Raw genomic sequence first — 19,722 nt, forward strand, 5'->3', positions numbered from 1 at the left:
CTGAAGTTCTACGGTTTGATCTTCATAAGGTGAGGGCCTTAAAATGACCACGATGTTCAAGCTTTAACCATATGAGTATTATCTAGCGACCACGATTTTGTTTGTCATTGTGTGTTCAAAAAAAGTTCAGATTGACCTCGGTTTGATAAACTCTCGATGTCGTAAAAGAGTCCGAGCTCCTTGAAGCTCTAGCAAGGTCATCCAACACGTGGATGTGCACACTTAATTGCCATATAGGATTTAGAACCAAATAGCAAAGTAACGTGACAGAACGTTGACTCAAGGTCTGGTAACAGATCACTTAAATGCTTATAAACAGCTGGACAGTGAAACGATGTTCAATCATATCCATGTTATTTAAACAGAAAAGACTACTTAGAATGAGGATCAGTACAAATCAAGTAGTTAACAAAGTTTAGCACAGAATTAGTTTAATTGGGGCAGACACCGTTAAAGTTTCCACTTCTCTCTCTCCCTAAAAAAAAGACAGATTAGCACAGTAATTTACCAAAAAATATATAAGAGCTAAGGCTAGAAAAGTTTTTTTTTTTTTTTTCCACATGGTAGTTACAGACATCATCATGTTGAAGCTCATACAGCTGCAGAATATAAGGTCCTTTTATCCTGAGGAATTTATAAGATCATTAATTAGCATAAGGTTACTTTCACTTTGCAGTATGATTACCGATAACAGTCACTTGGATTTTTAATAAGCATTGTAATTTTAAAATGTCTGATCATGCCAAATAGAATGGTTTCAAAACTGATGACTTGATAGTCTTCCATGATGGAGGGAACTCAATTTCTACAAGGGCAATGCCTAGACAATGACTAAAAATGGCTTTCAGCTCCTTGAAGATTAAAGCTTGAACGCTGCCAAACTGAGAAATTTCTAGCTTCCTCAGGCAACGGAGTACTTCGAGGCCCAGGATAAACTTTTGGATACATGAAGGTTACTTGCTCCAAGTTCCAGCCTGTCTAAGTGCTCCAATCTGGCTTTCTTACTCTGTTGCATTTCCGCAGGTTGGACGTGTTGAAACAATTTAGCCAATATAATATGGACTAAAATCATTAATCATCATCTGCAACATAATCACAAGTTCAAATATTAGTCAAATTATTAAGCTATACATCTAGAGTGACAACTCCCAGATCGTTCATCCAAATTTGAAGAATTCATTATGATCACTGGCTTGTATGCTGCACAATATATATTTGCCTTTTTAACAGAAAAACTTTAAATGATAAATGAGCTAACGGAAAATTTTAAGTTTTTAACTACACAAGTCGTGATATGTTATTCCTACTAACAATCATTGATACCATCAAGTGCATTCTCTTATTGTTTTCTGATACTTACTAGCAGCAGGATCAATATGTACAAAGAAACTGGCAGCAACAATGAGATAGCATAAAATCAGCATTAGCCCCTTAAAATAGTTTGCAGTACCTTCCTGAAAGCCAAAACAAACAAAAGGTTAGAAAATTAGGACCTTTCACCAATCAACTACCCTACTTAAAGACAGTAACAGAAAAGAAAAACCTCCATTTGATCATCCAAACCTCTAACATGATGAACCAAAAAACAGGAAAGTTGAAATCGTGTAAGAATTTATCTTTTAAAAGTAGTATGCATGCAAACCCATACAGTATGCCTACAAAAAAGTTCAGCAACAACATTCATTTATTAGCTTGCTTCGGTTGTCTAATCATAGTATGAGCAAATTTTAATTGTTTCTTTCAAGAATCTGTTCGTTATGCTTGTTCCTTTCCAATTCTCAGTTAGGTCGAGTTTGACCCACCTTGTTCATGAATCAATTTGGACATTTGATGAATTTCAGAATTATTTTGATACTAAATAAGTTTCCAAACTTCTGGCTTGGTTTCTGAATTTTAGATACAATGTAATTAGCCATATTATCCTTCCTCAGTTCTTCATGTGTGTGTGTGTGTGTGTGTGTGTACAGGAAAATGTAGTTGCGATATGGATAAATTCTCTGCTAGCATTCAATATTAGTTCCAATACTTCAGCAATATTAGTTGCAATATGGTTCTTCATGTATGTGTGTATATATACAGGAAAATGTAGTTGCATTATGGTTAAATTCTCTGCTAGCATTCCACATTAGTTCCAATACTTCAGAAATTAGAATGCCTGCATGTCGGGTCTCATCAAAAGAATAAAGTAAACCCATGTGAAATTTGAAAGACAAAATTAAGAAGACTTGTTAGAGGTCAATCATGTTGTCAGACCACAGTTCAGATTCTTCAGAATTGCAAGTATGAAAGGGATACCACAAATTCTATCCTATTACAGATAATACATTCCAGCTAAATATCACTGCTCCATTTTGACATGTTAGCATCACTATAGATAAATAAAAGAAGCTTTTCATCAAGGATAGAAACATCATTAATGAAGTAAGACATAAATGTATATGAAATGCTCTTTGGCATTTTAAAGCTTAAACCAACCTGAAGCATAAATGCCACAACGAGTACTGTTATAAAGAGGGTAGCTGTCTCAAATAACTGAAAATTTAAGTCCATTTGCTTCCCCATCATCCAACCAATAACCACACAAAATGGAATCTGAAAAATCACAGCAACAAACTGATATCAACTTTGATGTGGTGTATAATATAGCCTACATGATAACTGGTAGAGTGCAGATACAAATGCCAGACATCAAAAAGGAAAACATGATATGTAATGTTTAGACTATACAGGATACAAGTAAATTGTTAAACTAGGTAGAATTAACTAAATAAATTGATATGTTGCCATGATGACTTCAGAAGGAGTCATTGGATAATTTCTTGTAACATAGTATATCCAAAAACACTTCTGTTGTCAGTCTATTAGAAATGCATCTTGCACATGTAAAAGTACTGCCCAGTCGTGTGCTAAATTAGTGGCCAGGTATGCAACCTAACTTTTTATCATTCCTCCTAAGTGTCAAGATTAACAAGAGAAAAAGGAAGCATGACAAGCGATAAAGCATCCTTTTGCAGTGCTTCTATAGTTCTATGTAACATTATAGGTTATACCAAAAAATAGGGTTAAATTCATTTTACACCATTGTACTTATACTCAAAATTACTTACTCTCCTGTACTTCAAAAAATCTTAAATCAGTTCTTATACTTATAACTAAAGTGAAACCGTTAATTTTTTCATTAAACTTAACTAAATGATGTCAAAATGATCAAAATACTCCTATCATGTTTGTTAGAAAATACACGCAGATTTTAATATAATGCAACAAAATTATCAAAATAGTCATAATACTCAGTTAAATTTAATAGAAAAACTAACAGCTTCACTTTAGTCATAAGTATATGAACTAGTTTGAGACCTTTTAAAATACAGAAGATAAAGTGATTTTGGATATAAATATAGGGGGGTAAAATATATTTAACCCTAAAAAACAAATCAACTGATCATGTTTCAAGGTTCTGGTGATCATAGACTGATGCCTATGTATAAAAGCACAATTTATTAGGCCCTAAAAAGTTCAAATTATTACCACAAACATCGATATCTGGGTAGAAGATCCAATGGCGACCCCCAATGTAATATCCTAAAGGAATGAAAGGAGTGCATCAGTAAACCATTCATTGAAGTGTAAATAACTGACACAGAAACAGCACTCACAAGCTTGTCTTTCATGGCAAACATTATTGCACTAGCATGCTCAGCAGCATTTCCCACAATAGGAAGCAAAATAACGCTAATAAAAGCAACTGGCATGTTCAGAGAGTCAGATGCACCCTGGTTTAGAAGTAGTTAAATAGTTATATATTGCAGAACCAATAGTGCTGTCTTCTTGAGGTAACATTGTAAAACAAATTAAAATACATCAACCATTATATAGGCAGGAATACATGCACAAAGAGAGCAAGCATAACCAATAATGAAACATGTATATCTTTATCAATGGTCAACTTACTGCAAAATCCTTAGGTTTAATAGCCTGTCTCTCTTGTCCAAGTTGCCATGTCCAAAATTTAACAAATTAATAGAGATTTGATACCAGACAGAGGTTACTGTAGACCTATTTCTCAATATAGAGAGCTTAGTTGATGCATGATAAATCTAAAACCTACTGAGGATATTACGGTTCACGTCCCAAATTTCACACTGCATTATAATCAGCTTGTCACTATTTTTCCATTGAAGCTGCCATTTGAAGTTGCTCATATACCAGTCCATAAAATTCAGATCATCATGGTGAGAGCTTCTTGTGTACGTAAAGATGAACAGTGCATCCTATTCCAGATTTGGCTTCATTATTAAAAAAGCATTTGTGACAAAGGTGCACCAAAATACCTAAAAAGTGGAATTTCAAGAAATATTCAGCAGCACAAATTCCTGCTTTTGATATTTGGCATACTATATATCAACAGTAATAGGAATGCATTGCAGAATGTACTTCATATTCAAATGAAATTCAGATGATTTTCTCATGCAGTTATAGTAAGTTCGCTCCACCCACATCTTTTTTAACTAAATGGCAATGAGGCTTGTAACGACCTGTGTCTAACATGCAAATCAAGGACATGAGTTCCTCATATGCCAGCTTATGTTCTTTTGAACTAACATCCAAAACATCTTTATGCAAGCTATTTTAAAATTCATACTCGAAAGAATCCTGCAAGAGTGATGGAATATTGAAAACCTGTATTGCATCAACTAGGTATCCAGAGAGAATGGAAATCCAAATGGTCAACACAGAAAGCCAGCATATTGCTTCCCATTGCGTTATCTCAGGAGCCTCCTCTTGATCAGCGTCATCTTCATTGTCCTCTTCCTATGATGAAAATTAACATATAAGTGCTTTCCAATTGATACATAAAACAATAAGAAATAAGGTGAGAATTACTTTTCCAATGTACCTACATTCTTATGTTATGATCATGAAATTTATTTTGCAGGATCTTACATGTTATACTGGCAGTCACCAACTTGAATTACTAATCATGTATTTGATAGAGATAAAATAATACTTCAACATATTCACAATATCTTCATCTTTCTTTCAGTTCTTTCCGAAAGTTCAATAGTAACCAATATGATAATTTTATCAAGCTTCCGAAGAGTTCATCTACTCCTACTAGTACTAAAAGCAAACAGCTGGAAAGACAGCTTACTTCAACAATAGGATTATAAAGACTGCGGTGGCTCTTCAGCTGGAAGAAGAGATAGCTAGCATATGCTACAAGCATGATGCAGCTGCTAAACCTTGAAAGCGTTACTTCTGATTTTCCATATTGCACTTCTGAGTGTGTAAAGTGAAGCACGGCTGGGAACAATAGACCCATGACAGCCATTAACAATAATCCAGAGTTCACCACAGCTGATGCCTGCAGTTAAGAAATGCCAGCTTAATAAGATAAACAAGTTATATATATATATATATGACCTCATTTTTCAAAGAAGTTACCTTGTTGAAGACCTGATCTTTATTACAATGAACTATACCACCGGCAAAGAAAGCACATCCTAGAACTAAGAGCATATTTGATAAGATAGAGCCCAGTAAGGACTGCTGGACAACACGGATCATTCCATTTTTCAGTGCATATATTGATATAATCATTTCTGTTGCATTTCCAAATGTAGCATTCAAAAGGCCCCCAACTGCAGTTTCCAAGGGTTAAATTGAATTAATCAACTGAAAAGAAGAATGGGAAGACAAGACAGAAGATTCTTGCAGAAGATGGATGACAATAGGTAAAATTTATAACGAAGTTGATTTTGTAGGCAAGAAATTTAACGTGCAGACAGAAATATGCACCTGTTGGACCAGTGTAACAAGCAAGCTGCCTGCATATATAAAAAGCAACAAGATCCGGTCAGATGGCTTACCTAGAAACAAGCAAATGGCTGCTCCACTAAAATTTATTTTCAAATCCACGACAACACTTACTCAGTTGCATATCCCAAACGCTCAGCTAGAGGTGTTATGCCGATCAAGCTGAAAAGGAAAACCCATCCCTGCGAATTGAAGGAAACCAGTATTTAACAACCGAGTCCTGCAATCTACTAAGTCTAATCATCTTAAATGAAGAATGAAATAATTAAAATTATTCAGGTTAATAATTTTACATGCTTTCCAGTGAGATAGTGAAGCATGACCGCCAGAGGACCGAAAGGTAAAAGAACGTTAATCTTTGCTTGGACTATAACGATATAGATACTCATCAACACTCTACTGTTTGTCCTTCTAGGTGCATATGTCTGTGCCATAGCAGCAAGCGACCCGATATGCTCAAAAGTATGCATCTTCCTCACAGACAAAGGTGAATTGCTAACATCATCATCCTGGAGTTCAAGTTTCGTTTCCTCTACGGCTCCCATCTGCATTCCAATCCATCAAAACATCATCTTTTAATTCTAATCTAATCGTCCAGGGCAAGAGAAACAGATTGATGGAACAGCAGAGGCATTCCATCAAACAATTGGCACGCGTCAACAACCCCTCGCCAAATCCTATCGATCTTCTCTTACAAAGCTCAGATCCAGCGAGATATACTCTGAAATCAACGAAGCTTACCTCTGCGAGAATTCCTGGATGGATCAGGGCACGAGAAGTGGGAGTAGGGTGCCAGATCGAACACCATCCACTATTCGTCCGAGCAAGTGGAAGAGAGAGAAGAGAGGGAGAGGGACCGCAGAATTGACGCCGGCAAAAGCGGGGAGGCCGAGAGACACACACACAGAGAGGGAGAGAGGTGGGATGCAGGTAAGAAGAGGAGGAGGAGGAAAGAGCGTGGTGGCTTCCTTGACGGTTTCAAAATGGAGTCAAAAGTGGAGGTGCACGCAGGCACCCGCGCGATCCGCCGGCCGGGGGGGAGATTCCTGAGCTCTGTAACCTTCGGTAGATTTGATTACTTTTTGATGTTAGAAGTAATTATAAAACTTTAGCTTTCCTTTAGGAGATTTGCACTACTTGTACTCTCAAATTTACCATTAAAGAAGGTTAATAATTATACATCGTTATAATTAATTAAACGGGTAGGGTGGGATGGGGCACATTACGTAAATGTAATCCATTTATAAGATACGGATATGTCCATAATCATGCTCGTTTGGATTTGTTAACTAATTGAGGGAAGTGATCAGCCCTGCCCCAAAACTAGTAGTTAATTAGTGTGTCGGAAACCAGCATAGTAGCACATGCCATGTGGCCATCAAGAGGGGAAGCATACAAATATAGGCTTTTTGAATTTTATTTACCAAAATAATTTACATTTTAAATTTAATACTAAAATAGATTTATTTTATTGTAACCCTAAACAAGACGCTAAATTATTAAGCATTTTATTCTGCCAAAAGTAAAACGTTGATCATATCAGTATTTTCATTGAGAAAAAAAATGCTGAAAATTAAGCATTTTATTGTTAAAAATATTAAATGAGAAGGATATAAGAAAAAATATAATGAATAAATTTGTAATGACATAACTTTATGCTTGGTAATCTATTATAAATATAGTAGTGTTGTGAAGATATGAAAAAATTCTATAAGTTGGAATCATATTCCAATTGCGCTCAATAGAAAAAAAAAATCATTTCGATAAAACGCTCAATTCTCTGGCGTTTTCCAAACACAAAATATCGAATAAATAAGCGTTTTATAAAATAAACTTTCTTGCATTTTTTAAATGCTAAACTTATCGACATTTTATCTAACGCTACAGTACCATATATCTATTTTAGTATTAAGTTTGAAGTGTGATTTATTTAGATAAATAAAATATAAAAAATGATTGGTTTTGTCAATAACTCTACAAATATATATTAAATCAAAAATAGGTGATATTAATAACTAGCATAGTTGCTTACCAGGTCCATAAATTTTCTCTTTGTTTTTATCGACAACAATGATATCCAGTAGGAGTCAAAAGAAACAACCGTAATTTTCCTTTCTGCTTCAGAAGAACATTTTACCAATTTCTTGATTTCTCTCAGCTACTTGCATGAGAATCACGTACAAAAGGCGACCAGCATCAGTTGAAGAATCTCCTGTTCGCTTATCCTCACCCTATGCAAGGCCTCATAACCTACAGCTGCTGTAAGGATCTTGATAGATATCCAAGATAGTGGTCTAACGGTTTAACGGTCAATCCAATCCTTGAACAGTAGCATCATATAAAGGGGGCCGTTGACAGCAGCAATAATTATAAGCAACTTCAAAACCCGAAACAATCGCTGGATTAGTTTCCTTGCCTTTGATTTGCCCAATCGATGCAATCTTCCTGTGTTATCCGATTTTACTTCTGTGCCCATCTCTACCAAAACAGATGCATCTGGCTCTTGCAAGTGCTTTCGTGCTGTTGGCCTTGCCACGACACTGCTCCTGTTATGAGAATAAATTATTCTGGTGCTAGTGAAATTATAACTATCTTTCTATAGCAATGATAATAAGGAAAGAAACTAGGCAAAATAGGAAAAGTAACATTGCACCATGACAGCATTTTTATTCGTATCACCTAATTCCGATCAATCAGTAAGTACTTGCATGCATAGTTTGTGAGCAGATATATATCCATACCTTCCTGTTGCTCCCACATCTGTCTTTGCAACTGGGATTTTTGTCACACTTTTCTTGACAAGATGCATTGATCCCTCTGCATCCCAAATCATTTCGTAATCACAGTCTTCCTCTTCATTCTTCTCTTTAGATGTGGCTGTCAAGTTTGTTCCAATTTCTTTGATGAAATTCAAAATTTTAATAGCATAGTTGCAACAGCCAAAACCATTTGTAGGCCAAACCACGAGCAGAAAAAGAGTTAATGCAAATTGGCATAGATACCTGACAATATAAGCCCCGAAATTATTGATGGATTGCAGTTTCAGTAGAAGTTAATACGATTGAATTATATATGTGGTAGTAGTAATACCAGATATAAATATGAGTTTGCATAGGAAGGAAACACAGATGAGTAGAAACTGCATCTTTTGCTTCAGTTGCATTTAGTGATGACCCAGCAGCCATCAGCATGAACGACGGATAAAGGTTTCCCTGCTGCCAGCTAAGAGTCCCAACGGTATGCTGCAATTATTCAAAATGTTTAGACCCATAGAAAACGACGACATGAATATGCTGCTGCATCCTTACCTCTGTTATAGACCCAAAAGGAGTTGAGTGAACAACTGTACAATGGTCGTGATCATGACCAGACAATACAAGTGCCTGTAAAAAATCAATCATAACAAACAGATTTTGATGGGGTTTCATGTAATATCTCGGAAAACTGCCTAATAAACAGATGTTTACCGGTCTTATGATGTCTAGTAAACGTTCCGATGTTTCCTTGCTTAAATAGTTCTGATACCTGGATCAATACAGAAAATTTATGCTCAAGTTATATATATTTCATTCATTAAAACTAATATTGTTGTGTGTAAACCATGTGTTTACAGATTACAGAATCTAAACCAGTAGCAAACAAAGTTAAGCAGATAAATTGTAGATTGGAAATAAAGCTAAATTATTTACCAACATGAAAAAAGCATATCACTGTGCTAGATGCTTGAGCAATATGAACGATAAAGAAAGGACTCACGTGATTCCTTGGCCAAGAGCAGCATAAGAAACTCTCTGCAAAAGATGGAGAATACGTTTAGTTGCATCAGAAAAGCAAAACCGTAATGATCTTCAGATATGCTACGTGCAGGATGGTGGTGGTAGGGTCTGTCTGTCTGCACACACCCACACCAGAGAGATGGCACTAATTCAGAGGCAGGAATTCCTCAGACTGCTCAATGAGAGAAGGATACACATTCACCTAGTGAAGCTTGTTTAAGAAGAAAATCCAAATAAAGGAGAGGTGTGCTCGTGGAAAGTAGTTTACCAATTACCAAATGTTTTCAGTAAGAGATGCAGGGAAGGTGGTAGAGTACCTGATTGATAACAGGGGAAGAACGATAGGGTCCACATGGAGTGTCATCAGGACGATAGAGGGGAATGTGTGTCAGTAGAATCCTTGGATTTGACTTGACATCTTAAAAAAGGACACATAATAATGAAATTATTATACCTCAAATAATCAAATTCAGCGGTAGAATTAAGATCTAGCAAAATAACATATCATACCGTTTGATATGTTTCTAATAAACTCCCAGGATAAGGTCGTTGCCTTTCCTTGTTCTTTTCCTGCTGCATATCAATAAAAACAATGATCATATAACTGCAAGTATTGTCATGTATGCAGGGCACAAATAAGCCTCCAAAGTACAAACTCGTCAAGGACAGAACTAATTCATACCCTAAAGGAAGAAGGAACATGTTTAAGGGATTTTTATGTCGAAAAATTTCAGTGAGAATATGCATAAAACAAGTTGTATCACAAAGAAAAGAAAACAGCAAAAATACTTTAGTTCTATTACTTACCATCAAGAGTTTGAGCATCAACAACAATAAAGTCCACCTTCCCAAAAGAGAAATGATAATTTCTATCTCCAAATTCTTTCTCATAACGATCGATCACCTAAAGGAAGAAGATCCCCTTGCTAATCAATTCTTGGAGAACCAAATGTACAAAAAAATAATAATAATAACAAAATGAAAGGACAAAATAGTATATATTTGTGTTCTGCTCAACTGTCAAAAAGGAAGCTGGTTGATTAATATGAATTTCCAAGCAAGAAAACCAGAAACACTAGTGATCATCCTTCTTCAAATTATTATCATAAAATATTTATGGATACCCTGTGCTGTCAAGGACATATTATGGAGTATGGAAGGTAAGAGTGAAAACCAAACTAGAAAATATGGTCTGATAAAATGGGCAGATACACATAAGAGTTAAAGACTAAATTCACTTTTACAATTTGTTGGTTTCACTGAACAGGCTAATCTGGTCCTTCACAGTAGAGTAGGATCAATATACAGATTCCAATCTTCCCACAATTTTTTACTCCTCAAAGTAATCCCAGAAATCATGATGGATTGTGATTTGATTACTAATTGCCAATGAAGCAGCAGAGAAAGTGACAAGAAATCCAACAGTTGAATTCAAAAAGTACATTACAAGAGTAAAACTGGACCTTGCATGGATTATCTAGTTTCAATGGTACTTAATCATCTTCCCCTTTATAGTGGTGGCCTTTATATGTCTTATGTTCATTGTCTTTACCATTTCTTTTTTGGCTCTTTCTCCATGGACATGTTAATCCTGTTTTTTTAATTCTTTGGATGCTCTACTTTATGCAACATGGCTATCAAGATTGAATCATATCAGACAGCTTCTTATACTATGTACAAATTGTACAGTTATCAATCAGTAAAATAGCTAAAATTGTAACAATTAACTACCTTGGGATGCTGTGAATGAAAAGCTCCATAGCCAATATCATGATTTCCAGAAAGATAGTAGATTGGAATACCAGCACTTCTTTTATGGTCATCTAATCCAAAGATATGCTTAAAACGGCTAAGCGATTCCTGCCACCTGTGAGTGTTAAGAACATCAAGGACAGCATTAGAGATATGACAACTAATCAACTATGACTATTAAGTTCCCAAGTAGGTTGCTATAGCTACATGAATCATACACTGCTGGATGTCATGTGGTGCACAGATTAGATGAAAATCAAAGACGACAGATTTTTTAACAATAAGTACACTTTCTGCACCAACAATGGGGAAAGAAAGCATAGCAAGAGTGCACAATTTCAGCTCATCGTGATCACATGTTGTGATGCTATGTGGTCATGCATATATTTAAAACTAATATGGCTTCAAGGAATCACAGCAGAAAGAATGAGTAATTGTCTAAATTTGAAAACAGGAGGTGTTGTCAGAATAAGTCCAACTGTATTATCTTCATTCTTCACTTTCAACAGAAACATAATACCTAAAAACAATTGAAAAAGACAAACCCCCACTTCAATTTGCAACAGCTATATGAATTAGCTAATTATTTACTAGTATAGATAACTTTGTATTTACTATTTTTCCTCCTCCAATATCCCATTAAAGATGCTTCATTATCAGAAATTTAATATCTATAAAAGAAAATTTGTCAATGAACATTAATTAAATATGTAAGCTGAATGCATTCATTAGTAAAATTAGTGGATCTATATAATATAATCATCACCCCTAATATCAATAAGTGATATGTGTATATTTTGGAGATCACCCTAAGGATTGTAAAATCTGAAGAAATGAGTGGATACTCTCTGAATCAATTGAATACATTCTGCAACAAAATCTATGGCAATCATCAATCCAGAAAAAGAAATGCATATTTGATTACTAATTCCACTGAAGCAAATATTTCATGGAATCAAATATAAAAATAAATTAGGCTAATTTTGGAAAATGAAATTGAAGATGAGAATGACAATCAAACAAGTCATGCCTTACTCTTCATCTGATAAATAGGGGCCCCCGTCAAAATGATCGCCCAAAAATATGATCAAATCAGGTCCAAATGGCATTATAGATGAATAAAAAGATCGTCTCATGTTCAAATCTGTATAGAACTGGGCAGCCTCCAAAGCAAGTGACTTTGGAGTGAGACCAAGGGAGGTTCTGTCCATGAGCTGTTAGGAGAACTTGTTTTTAGAATAAAATAAGATAAATGCTCTTCCAAGAGAAACAATACCCAATTTTACTCATATGTGTAATTGTACTGAAGTAGGATATATGTAGTTTTGCAAGGGAGCTTATGAGGAAAGAGTATGTGACCTGTGGATCAGCCAGCACAGCGATCCTCACTTGATAATCACCATTCTGCATAATAAAATGATGAGGAATTAATTTACCCAAACTATGCTAGTAAGCAATCCAGAGCATGAAGGAGAGTACCACTTCAGTGAAAGGGAAGATGGGTTGTCTCAAACTTCATAAGTTTTGATTGTATTACTTCAACTAGTTTAGATATGTACCAGAATCTAATAATGTCCGACTTATCTCACCATGTTTCATGAGGTAGAATCACAAGTCATGCTATGGGAAGCACATGGCTTGTGCATTTCGTTAGGAGCAAGAACTGCTAGTAGCAACTCGGATCATGCCAAGTATGTCTTTAAATCCACAATTTACAGGAAAAACTAGTCAAATGCAATGAGATATGGAACTGGAATGAAACAAACAGGTCGATATCTTTACGAAATGCAAGGATAATATTGCCAAGACGATAACTTTCCCTCTCAATTAGGTCTGATTCTTCACAAAGATGCAGAGTTATTAACCAAAGTCCCAAGAATCGGTCTGAGAAGCTTACCGTGGAATGGAGTTGAGGCCATGAGCAGGACCAGAGTGGGATCCAGTAGGAAACCATCTCGCCGTAGAGGAGAGTGGCAGCCCACAGGCAACAGAGGAATACGGTCAACTGCGATAGGCTCTGCATCGCTGCTGCAACCAAGATCGATCGATCCTTCTCTCTCGTGACGACGAGACGAAGAACGAAAGGGGAAAATTTTCAACGATGGCAATGGAATCCGATTGCCCGTTAAGGCGATCCGTTTCGGACCTAACTTGTCGGGTTTGGACCGCTAGTTTCTTGTGACCTGGTCACTTAGTGGAGTCGGGTCGGATTTGTATAAGTTAATGGAATTCGGTGCAGTTTTGAGCATCCATTACTTTATCTTTAATTTTTTTTTTCAAAGGGTCAAGTTTACCTACAACTCGTGTAATACATTTAAAAAGGACAAAAATAATCCGGTTGCAACTTGTTTTCAGAATACGTGAGGCTTCGAAACAATTGCCATTTGCCAATGTATTAAGTGCTCTAAATTTTTTGACAATTTTAAACGTTTAAACATTGAATAAACCTGTTTTCCAAAACAAAAACAAAAAAAAAAAAAAATATATATATATATATATATATACCATTGACTAAGTTAATAATGACCATGACAGAACAATCAAAGATAACGTCATGTTTCCGGCTAAAGGGAATGGCCTCCAAAACTAAATAATGCAGTACCAGGAAAAGTACTGAATTGGCCTCTAATTCAAAATAGTATGCTTGACAAGCTCAGGTACAATTAAGAATCCATCTATGGATAAGTTACATACAAGCAAAAGAGATTATAAAGCAAGAAAAAGAAAAGGAAAAGCAACTCCGCCAAATTGAATTGAAACTTCTCAGTATCTGGATCGGGATCGGCTTCGTAACCTGCAATTGCATAGCCTCTGTCAACTTTTATTCTCTGAACAAGCAATCCAAGCAATATAAAGTCCACTCAGGGTGGTGCATAATACAAGAGATAATTACCTAGGTGAATGAGAACGGGAGTGAGACCGGGAAGATCGAGAATGATAACTCACAGGGCTCCTGCTCCTACCATGGCTTCTATTATGCCGACTTCTTCTGCATACAAGTGAAAAATGGCAACCTCAAATTATAAGGTTGAAAATATCAAAAGAAAATGGGCATCCTTGACTATTCCATAACCAGTTTTTTAAGCAACAAGTGGTGGAAGGCGGAATCTAAACTCACTCATACAATAATATTTACTTGAAGTACCTTGGTGGAGAACGGCTTCGGCTTCTACTGATGCTGCGATGCCTATAACGACTTATTCTACTTGTTTCTGCAAGTTTTTCCAACCTTTGTCTCTCCTGCTCCCGCTTTTTAGACATCTCAGCAGCAGTGTCCTTTCGAACTGTTGTAGACAAAGAATCATCAGCAGATACAAAAAACTCAAGACAACCAATATACCACTAAGATACTGCCATAACATGTTCTCCTTTTAAACTGACGAGTAGCACTGCATCTTGGATATATTAGAAAACTTACTTTGCTTATTCAGTTGTTTACTCATTATCCGTTTAAGACGTTCTTGAGGTGTTTCCTTCTTTTCACCCTGTTGGGGTTTAGAAGGGCCTCCAGTGGCAGTTTTGTTTAGTTTTGCTAGTGCTGATGACGTGCTGACGTTCAGAAGACAGCAATTGAAAATATTAGTAACAGACCTCGTATCACTGTATATTTCATTACAGAAAAGGCAGTAAAGTATACAAGTAAAACCTACAGATGACTTAAGGACATTATTATAGTAGGTCATACACTAGCTAGCTGATAGATTAGCATACCATATTGGTGCAACCTAGGCCTTTTAGGAAACCTCCTTTCGTACATGAAATCATATATGAAGAAGTGAAGATAATTAAGTCTACCTGATAGATGGTTTCAAAACTTTAATATTCTTTTCCTGTTCTACAGAAAGAGAAGATGCAGGATCAATATGAAGTGCCTCAAGAATTCGACCACCTGATGGCCTGCAGACAAGAGAAAGCATTATAGATGACCACAGGAGAAACAAGATATTAAGTCAGGCAATCCGGGGTGATCATAGTGGAATGATTTATGAAAAGTATCTGTGCATGTGCTTTGATGAAAGCAACATATGTTCTGAAAGTTAATCAGCTTGTATCCCGCATAACCCAACACTATCCTAGAACTCTCCAAACCATGTCGACAAACCCTAGCCTTCACCTAAACCCAAGTCCTATATATTCAGGTTTATGGAACCAGAAGGACCACCGGAATAAGCTGCAGCAGAGAAACATTGTCAAATCTATCTTTGCAAGTACTAAAGGTCGAGTGCCCCGACCGGTTAAGTAGATCAGCTTGCAGTGGAGATGATGGTGGAGAGACCCCTTCCACCTTTTGATCATCAATGTCAGCTGAACCACCAAATTCAGTAATATACTCAATTTTGACAGGCTTTGACTTGCTTCGATGACCATTATCAGCATATCCATCACGATCATGCCGTCTCGCATATGAAGGTGACCGTGACCTTGAATGGGATCATAAGTCAATACTCAGAAAGGGATTCATTAAACTAATCAACCAAAGCTTCTCTGAAAGCACACTACATACATTTTGCTCCGAGGATAAGCTTCATACGTGGGACTTCGTCGTGGTTCCCTGAATAATCATGTCAAACTTCAGATTAGCAATAGATGAACATATAGCTTTGTCGAAGCGCTCACTACCTTATTTGAAAGCAAACTAGAAGTATTATGACTTTACCTGTAGGGATCATGATGTGCTCTTCCAATTGAACGTGCCACCTCCCTTTCCTTTTCCCTTTCCATTTGAGAAGCTTTCCTTCTTTCCTTGCGACTTAATTTTCTCTGCAAACTCTAGATGCATAAGATCCTCATTGAGAATAAGATTATCTAAGTAATGCTGCTAGAAACCTTACAATAGAAGGATCTCCTTTAATAACTTCCTTCTGTCGTCTCTCTTCCTCTTTGGCCTTTTTGTCCATATAGATGAGCCAGTTATATCTCTTGACACCAAATTCTTTTGCAATTATTTCCATTCCTTCATCATTACTGTCGTCACTGCTAAAGTATTTTTCATCAGCATCATCTTCGTCATCATCATCCTCATCGTCCGTATCCATATTCTGGGATTCTGCACTAGCATCTTCTTTGTAGGAGAATCCCACCTGTGAGTACGAGCCCTTGCTTACTGGAGGCTGTGATGAATGTGATCTGTGTGGAGAAAATGAGAAAGCAAACATGACTTAATTGACAGAGTAGAAGTGCTACTGGTAATATGAATGCAACAGCATCTTCAAGTGTTTGCCAGTTAAACTGCCCATAATGGGAAAACATAAGTGGGTTAGAATCATAGAAACAATCTTTTCAGAGATAGGAGGAAGGCTAACTATGTCTTGCCCTCTACTGACACTACATTTGTATATTGGTTTTAAAATTATGAGCAGTTTAAGATGCAAACACTTGAAGATGTGGCAAGATGGCATCAAATGATGGTGCAAGATGCAATTTTCAATCATCATAGTAAGTGATGAACAATTAGAAATCTGGAAGTGCCACTGTAAGGCCTCATCAAGCATGTGTCAAGGCAGTTAGAAAACTATAACAAACTATAATATGTCATTATTTCGGGAACGCTCTTCAATAATATCCAACTGTTCGAAAAGGTTGCATATTTTACTATTCTTTATTCTAAGAGAAAATGGATGCTCTCCTCCATCCTGAACCATACCTAGTTGGCCTGGCCTTCCAAGCACCAATTGTGTAAACCTTACAGACTGAAGGGCCCCCTTGAGTGGGGCTGTACTTTGTTTCTACCCATGAATTAAACTAGTTTACAAACTATATATATTTCTTCTGAAAAAAAAAATGAACCAATAACCTAGTGGCCAGTTGTGATCTCTAACTAGGTCAACATCCTATCCAGTTCTATTTAATCTTTTGAGCATATAGATCCCACAAGTTAACAATTGTTACAATTCCTTGAGCTACTAGTTAAATACTTCAAGAACTTAAAACAATGGCAATTCAGAAGATATGACAATATAATTAATTAATTAACAATTATATCCGAACCTCAAAGGAAAAAAAATTACCCCTCAAATGTAAAGGGAATAGCAGTCTTTGCCTCCAACTCCTGGTGAACATGTTGCAAACCTTCTTCATCATTAACTGTATACAGACAAAGTTTAGACCATGAAAATAACTTAAACTTATTATCATATAAGATAAGCAGAAAAGTTTCCTTGTTATAGGCTTTATGACCGAATAGGAACTGGAAACAAGAAGCGAAAATGATATTAAGATTATTATAAAAAAAAAACAAAAAGTACCGACATCCTCTGCGCCGATGCTTAATTAAATCCCGATAACGTTCAAAATTAACAAACTCCTCTAGCTCTTCTTCTTCCTCAGTCTTCTCATGAACTCGAAAAGGACGTGAACCAGAATCACGAATAAAATCCAGTAATGCACGACCATCAAATCTGCCAAGCAAGAAAACTAAATTTGTTTACTATTATCCTGGTTGATTTGTGATTATAATCCGAGCAGTTATTTAGGATTTCTGGTTGATAAATAATGCGATAGGGCTTACCTGTCAATCAAAATATCTTGCTTTCCATTCCAAGGTATCCTGAAATAGAAAAAATAAAGAAGCAATTATCCAACAAGAATTAAATATCTTGAATATTCAAAACTTGAGTATAGCATTTGAAATGAAGGCATGCATATAGCATTTGAAATGAAGGCATGCATATAGCATTTGAAAATGCAGAAAAAATGCATTGCTTATTATCCCAATCTCAATAGCTGCTTTCTTACTTACATATATATACATATATATATATAAGGGATGTTTTACATGATAAATGGCCTAAAACAACAATTTAATATATATCAGCACATTGTAAATTTATGTTATCTGATTTTTCGAATCTTCTAGAATTTATTTCTAAACTTCTTAGCACTTTTTCCATTGGAAACCCAACATCATACAATAAATTGAGAATGCATAAACCCAACCAAACACAAAAGCAACATGGTGTTTCCACCAGAACCTTCTCCGCATTCTTCTGATCCACATGGCTCCGTCTTTGCTATTTTCTGTGCTAAGTTTCATGAATCAATAGTTCTCTATTTAGTACTTACTCGTGCTAGTCCTTTGAAAGAAACAATGCTTTTACATGTTATTCTTATCCCACTTGCACCTAAACACAATACCTCCTGGCCCCATACCCCGCCTACAATGATCCAATCCATAATCCAAAATGAAACAACTCAATATTATGTCATTGAACACCCAATTTCCAGCTCAAGATCAAAACACATCATATTACCTGATCAAAATGGAACCTAAATCGTAGTGAGGAAGAAAAGATAAGAAAATGAAAGACAACATCAAACAAAACCAATCTACATGCAAGAAATATAAACAACCAAACAATCAAAACAAAATCTATTAAACATCAAAGTAACTTCAAACATTATTGGATGATAGAGATGAATTAGAAGCAGAAAGAGATAACGTACAGGCCCTGCTGGTCCTGGGTGGCCTGGTAGAGTCCATCGTCCCGGTGGACGCGGCATCTCGATCCCATGACCTGGAGCGACTGCTGCGGATTCCCGCGTCTCTTGGCGAGGAAGGCGGCGCGCCGCTGCGCCCGCTTCCTCGCCGCGTCCATCAGGTCATGGACCTTCCTCTCCGACCGCCGCGCCTCGTGCCACATCCCTATAACTCTCCTCTTCGATCCCTCTCTTCCTCCTCCTGTCTCGTGGGGATCGCAGCGTAGAAACCCTAACCCGTAGACGTCCAGACGGATGAGCGAGCTCGCGGAATAATTAGCGAAACAGAGGAGAAATCGGTTTTATCGTTCTAGGCGTGGTCGGTCTTCTTTCCTTGGTTGTATGGTAGGCTGTTAGTAATGGGCCGTTGGGTTGAACGCAAGGCCTTCGAAAAGATAAAATGTAGGCCATAGTTGGCCCATTAATGATGTATTTTAGATCGGAAGTGACTTTCTTGGCAGAATTGAGTTCAAAAAGTCACGACTTCCATAAACAAACCTCCATATACACTTATAACTGATAAGAAAGTAGCAATCAAGTATCGACCCCTCTGTCGCATGAATAGTGTTGAGTTTCTTAATACGTCCAATATAATGTTGTCAAAATAGGTAGATTTATTAACAAAAGAAAAGAATATATAAAGTTACTAGGACTGCCTCGTCCAAGGACAATCGTAAACATCGCATAGGATGGGAGCGACAAAATCTTATCAACATACGATCTAGTTTTTAAAACAATTATGCACATAGGTCCTTATCAAATCTGAATCATATCCACAAGTCACTAAGAAGAGAGGAAGAAAAATCCGGAAGAAAATAAAATATCCAGACAGTGAAATATCTAAGCTCAAATTGCTCAACTTCTTTTTTTTTTTTTTTTTTTTTTGGAGCTAAAAAATAAT

The 19,722-nt window shown here is 36.4% G+C and overlaps 3 protein-coding genes across 7 annotated transcripts; all 3 read right to left on the minus strand.

Annotated features, from left to right (window-relative positions):
* Window positions 1-604: 604 nt before the first annotated feature.
* LOC140780577 (vacuolar cation/proton exchanger 2-like) lies at window positions 605-6,952 on the minus strand. 2 transcript variants are annotated; one of them, XM_073126213.1, is made up of 12 exons: window positions 6,559-6,952; window positions 6,111-6,362; window positions 5,932-5,999; window positions 5,800-5,828; window positions 5,446-5,642; window positions 5,153-5,365; window positions 4,681-4,812; window positions 3,657-3,773; window positions 3,529-3,582; window positions 2,476-2,592; window positions 1,361-1,454; window positions 605-1,082 (listed from the first exon to the last, which is right to left on the minus strand). In XM_073126213.1, exons 2-12 carry the CDS (start codon window positions 6,360-6,362, stop codon window positions 1,072-1,074), a joined length of 1,284 nt encoding a protein of 427 aa, XP_072982314.1. In that variant the 5' UTR covers window positions 6,559-6,952; the 3' UTR covers window positions 605-1,071. The 2 variants fall into 2 exon arrangements, with proteins under 2 accessions (XP_072982314.1, XP_072982315.1); XM_073126214.1 differs by lacking the exon at window positions 3,657-3,773 and having other exon boundaries at window positions 6,559-6,695.
* Window positions 6,953-7,800: 848 nt separating this feature from the next.
* LOC140780499 (uncharacterized protein C630.12) lies at window positions 7,801-13,464 on the minus strand. Of its 3 annotated transcripts, none has more exons than XM_073126098.1 (13): window positions 13,243-13,464; window positions 12,705-12,749; window positions 12,381-12,559; window positions 11,325-11,460; window positions 10,401-10,497; window positions 10,104-10,166; window positions 9,911-10,011; window positions 9,574-9,608; window positions 9,285-9,342; window positions 9,126-9,200; window positions 8,908-9,059; window positions 8,559-8,819; window positions 7,801-8,363 (listed from the first exon to the last, which is right to left on the minus strand). In XM_073126098.1, the coding sequence occupies exons 1-13, from the start codon at window positions 13,366-13,368 to the stop codon at window positions 8,120-8,122; spliced, it is 1,572 nt and encodes a 523-aa protein (XP_072982199.1). In that variant the 5' UTR covers window positions 13,369-13,464; the 3' UTR covers window positions 7,801-8,119. The 3 variants fall into 3 exon arrangements, with proteins under 3 accessions (XP_072982199.1, XP_072982202.1, XP_072982200.1); XM_073126101.1 differs by having other exon boundaries at window positions 7,801-8,357; window positions 13,243-13,445; XM_073126099.1 differs by having other exon boundaries at window positions 10,104-10,163; window positions 13,243-13,443.
* A 468-nt stretch (window positions 13,465-13,932) lies between these two features.
* On the minus strand, window positions 13,933-19,302 carry LOC140786653 (uncharacterized). 2 transcript variants are annotated; one of them, XM_073135256.1, is made up of 13 exons: window positions 18,789-19,302; window positions 17,854-17,892; window positions 17,595-17,743; window positions 17,354-17,429; window positions 16,178-16,472; window positions 16,003-16,106; window positions 15,850-15,897; window positions 15,578-15,766; window positions 15,141-15,242; window positions 14,764-14,894; window positions 14,491-14,629; window positions 14,239-14,334; window positions 13,933-14,139 (listed from the first exon to the last, which is right to left on the minus strand). In XM_073135256.1, exons 1-13 carry the CDS (start codon window positions 18,983-18,985, stop codon window positions 14,109-14,111), a joined length of 1,596 nt encoding a protein of 531 aa, XP_072991357.1. In that variant the 5' UTR covers window positions 18,986-19,302; the 3' UTR covers window positions 13,933-14,108. The 2 variants fall into 2 exon arrangements, with proteins under 2 accessions (XP_072991357.1, XP_072991364.1); XM_073135263.1 differs by having other exon boundaries at window positions 14,239-14,331; window positions 18,789-19,147.
* Window positions 19,303-19,722: the final 420 nt, after the last annotated feature.

Source organism: Typha latifolia, chromosome 1 (assembly GCF_019914945.1).
Source record: "Typha latifolia isolate L0001 chromosome 1, TyphaL0001v2, whole genome shotgun sequence".
Classification (NCBI taxonomy): Eukaryota; Viridiplantae; Streptophyta; class Magnoliopsida; order Poales; family Typhaceae; genus Typha; species Typha latifolia.

Excerpts from the sequence above, each read along its gene's own strand:
- LOC140786653 (XM_073135256.1), bottom strand. The coding sequence starts at position 18,985 with ATGTGGCACGAGGCGCGGCGGTCGGAGAGGAAGGTCCATGACCTGATG. Across the intron at positions 14,895-15,140 it reads GTTTTGAAACCATCTATCAG|CACGTCATCAGCACTAGCAA; the intron begins GTAGACTTAATT and ends TCTGAACGTCAG. Across the intron at positions 14,335-14,490 it reads CGAAGCCGTTCTCCACCAAG|AAGAAGTCGGCATAATAGAA; the intron begins GTACTTCAAGTA and ends ACTTGTATGCAG.
- LOC140780577 (XM_073126213.1), bottom strand. The coding sequence starts at position 6,362 with ATGGGAGCCGTAGAGGAAACGAAACTTGAACTCCAGGATGATGATGTT. Across the intron at positions 5,829-5,931 it reads CGTTTGGGATATGCAACTGA|GCAGCTTGCTTGTTACACTG; the intron begins GTAAGTGTTGTC and ends TTATATATGCAG. Across the intron at positions 3,774-4,680 it reads ACCTAGTTGATGCAATACAG|GGTGCATCTGACTCTCTGAA; the intron begins GTTTTCAATATT and ends CTTCTAAACCAG.
- LOC140780499 (XM_073126098.1), bottom strand. The coding sequence starts at position 13,368 with ATGCAGAGCCTATCGCAGTTGACCGTATTCCTCTGTTGCCTGTGGGCT. Across the intron at positions 12,750-13,242 it reads GGCCTCAACTCCATTCCACG|AATGGTGATTATCAAGTGAG; the intron begins GTAAGCTTCTCA and ends TTTATTATGCAG. Across the intron at positions 12,560-12,704 it reads CTGTGCTGGCTGATCCACAG|CTCATGGACAGAACCTCCCT; the intron begins GTCACATACTCT and ends TTCTCCTAACAG.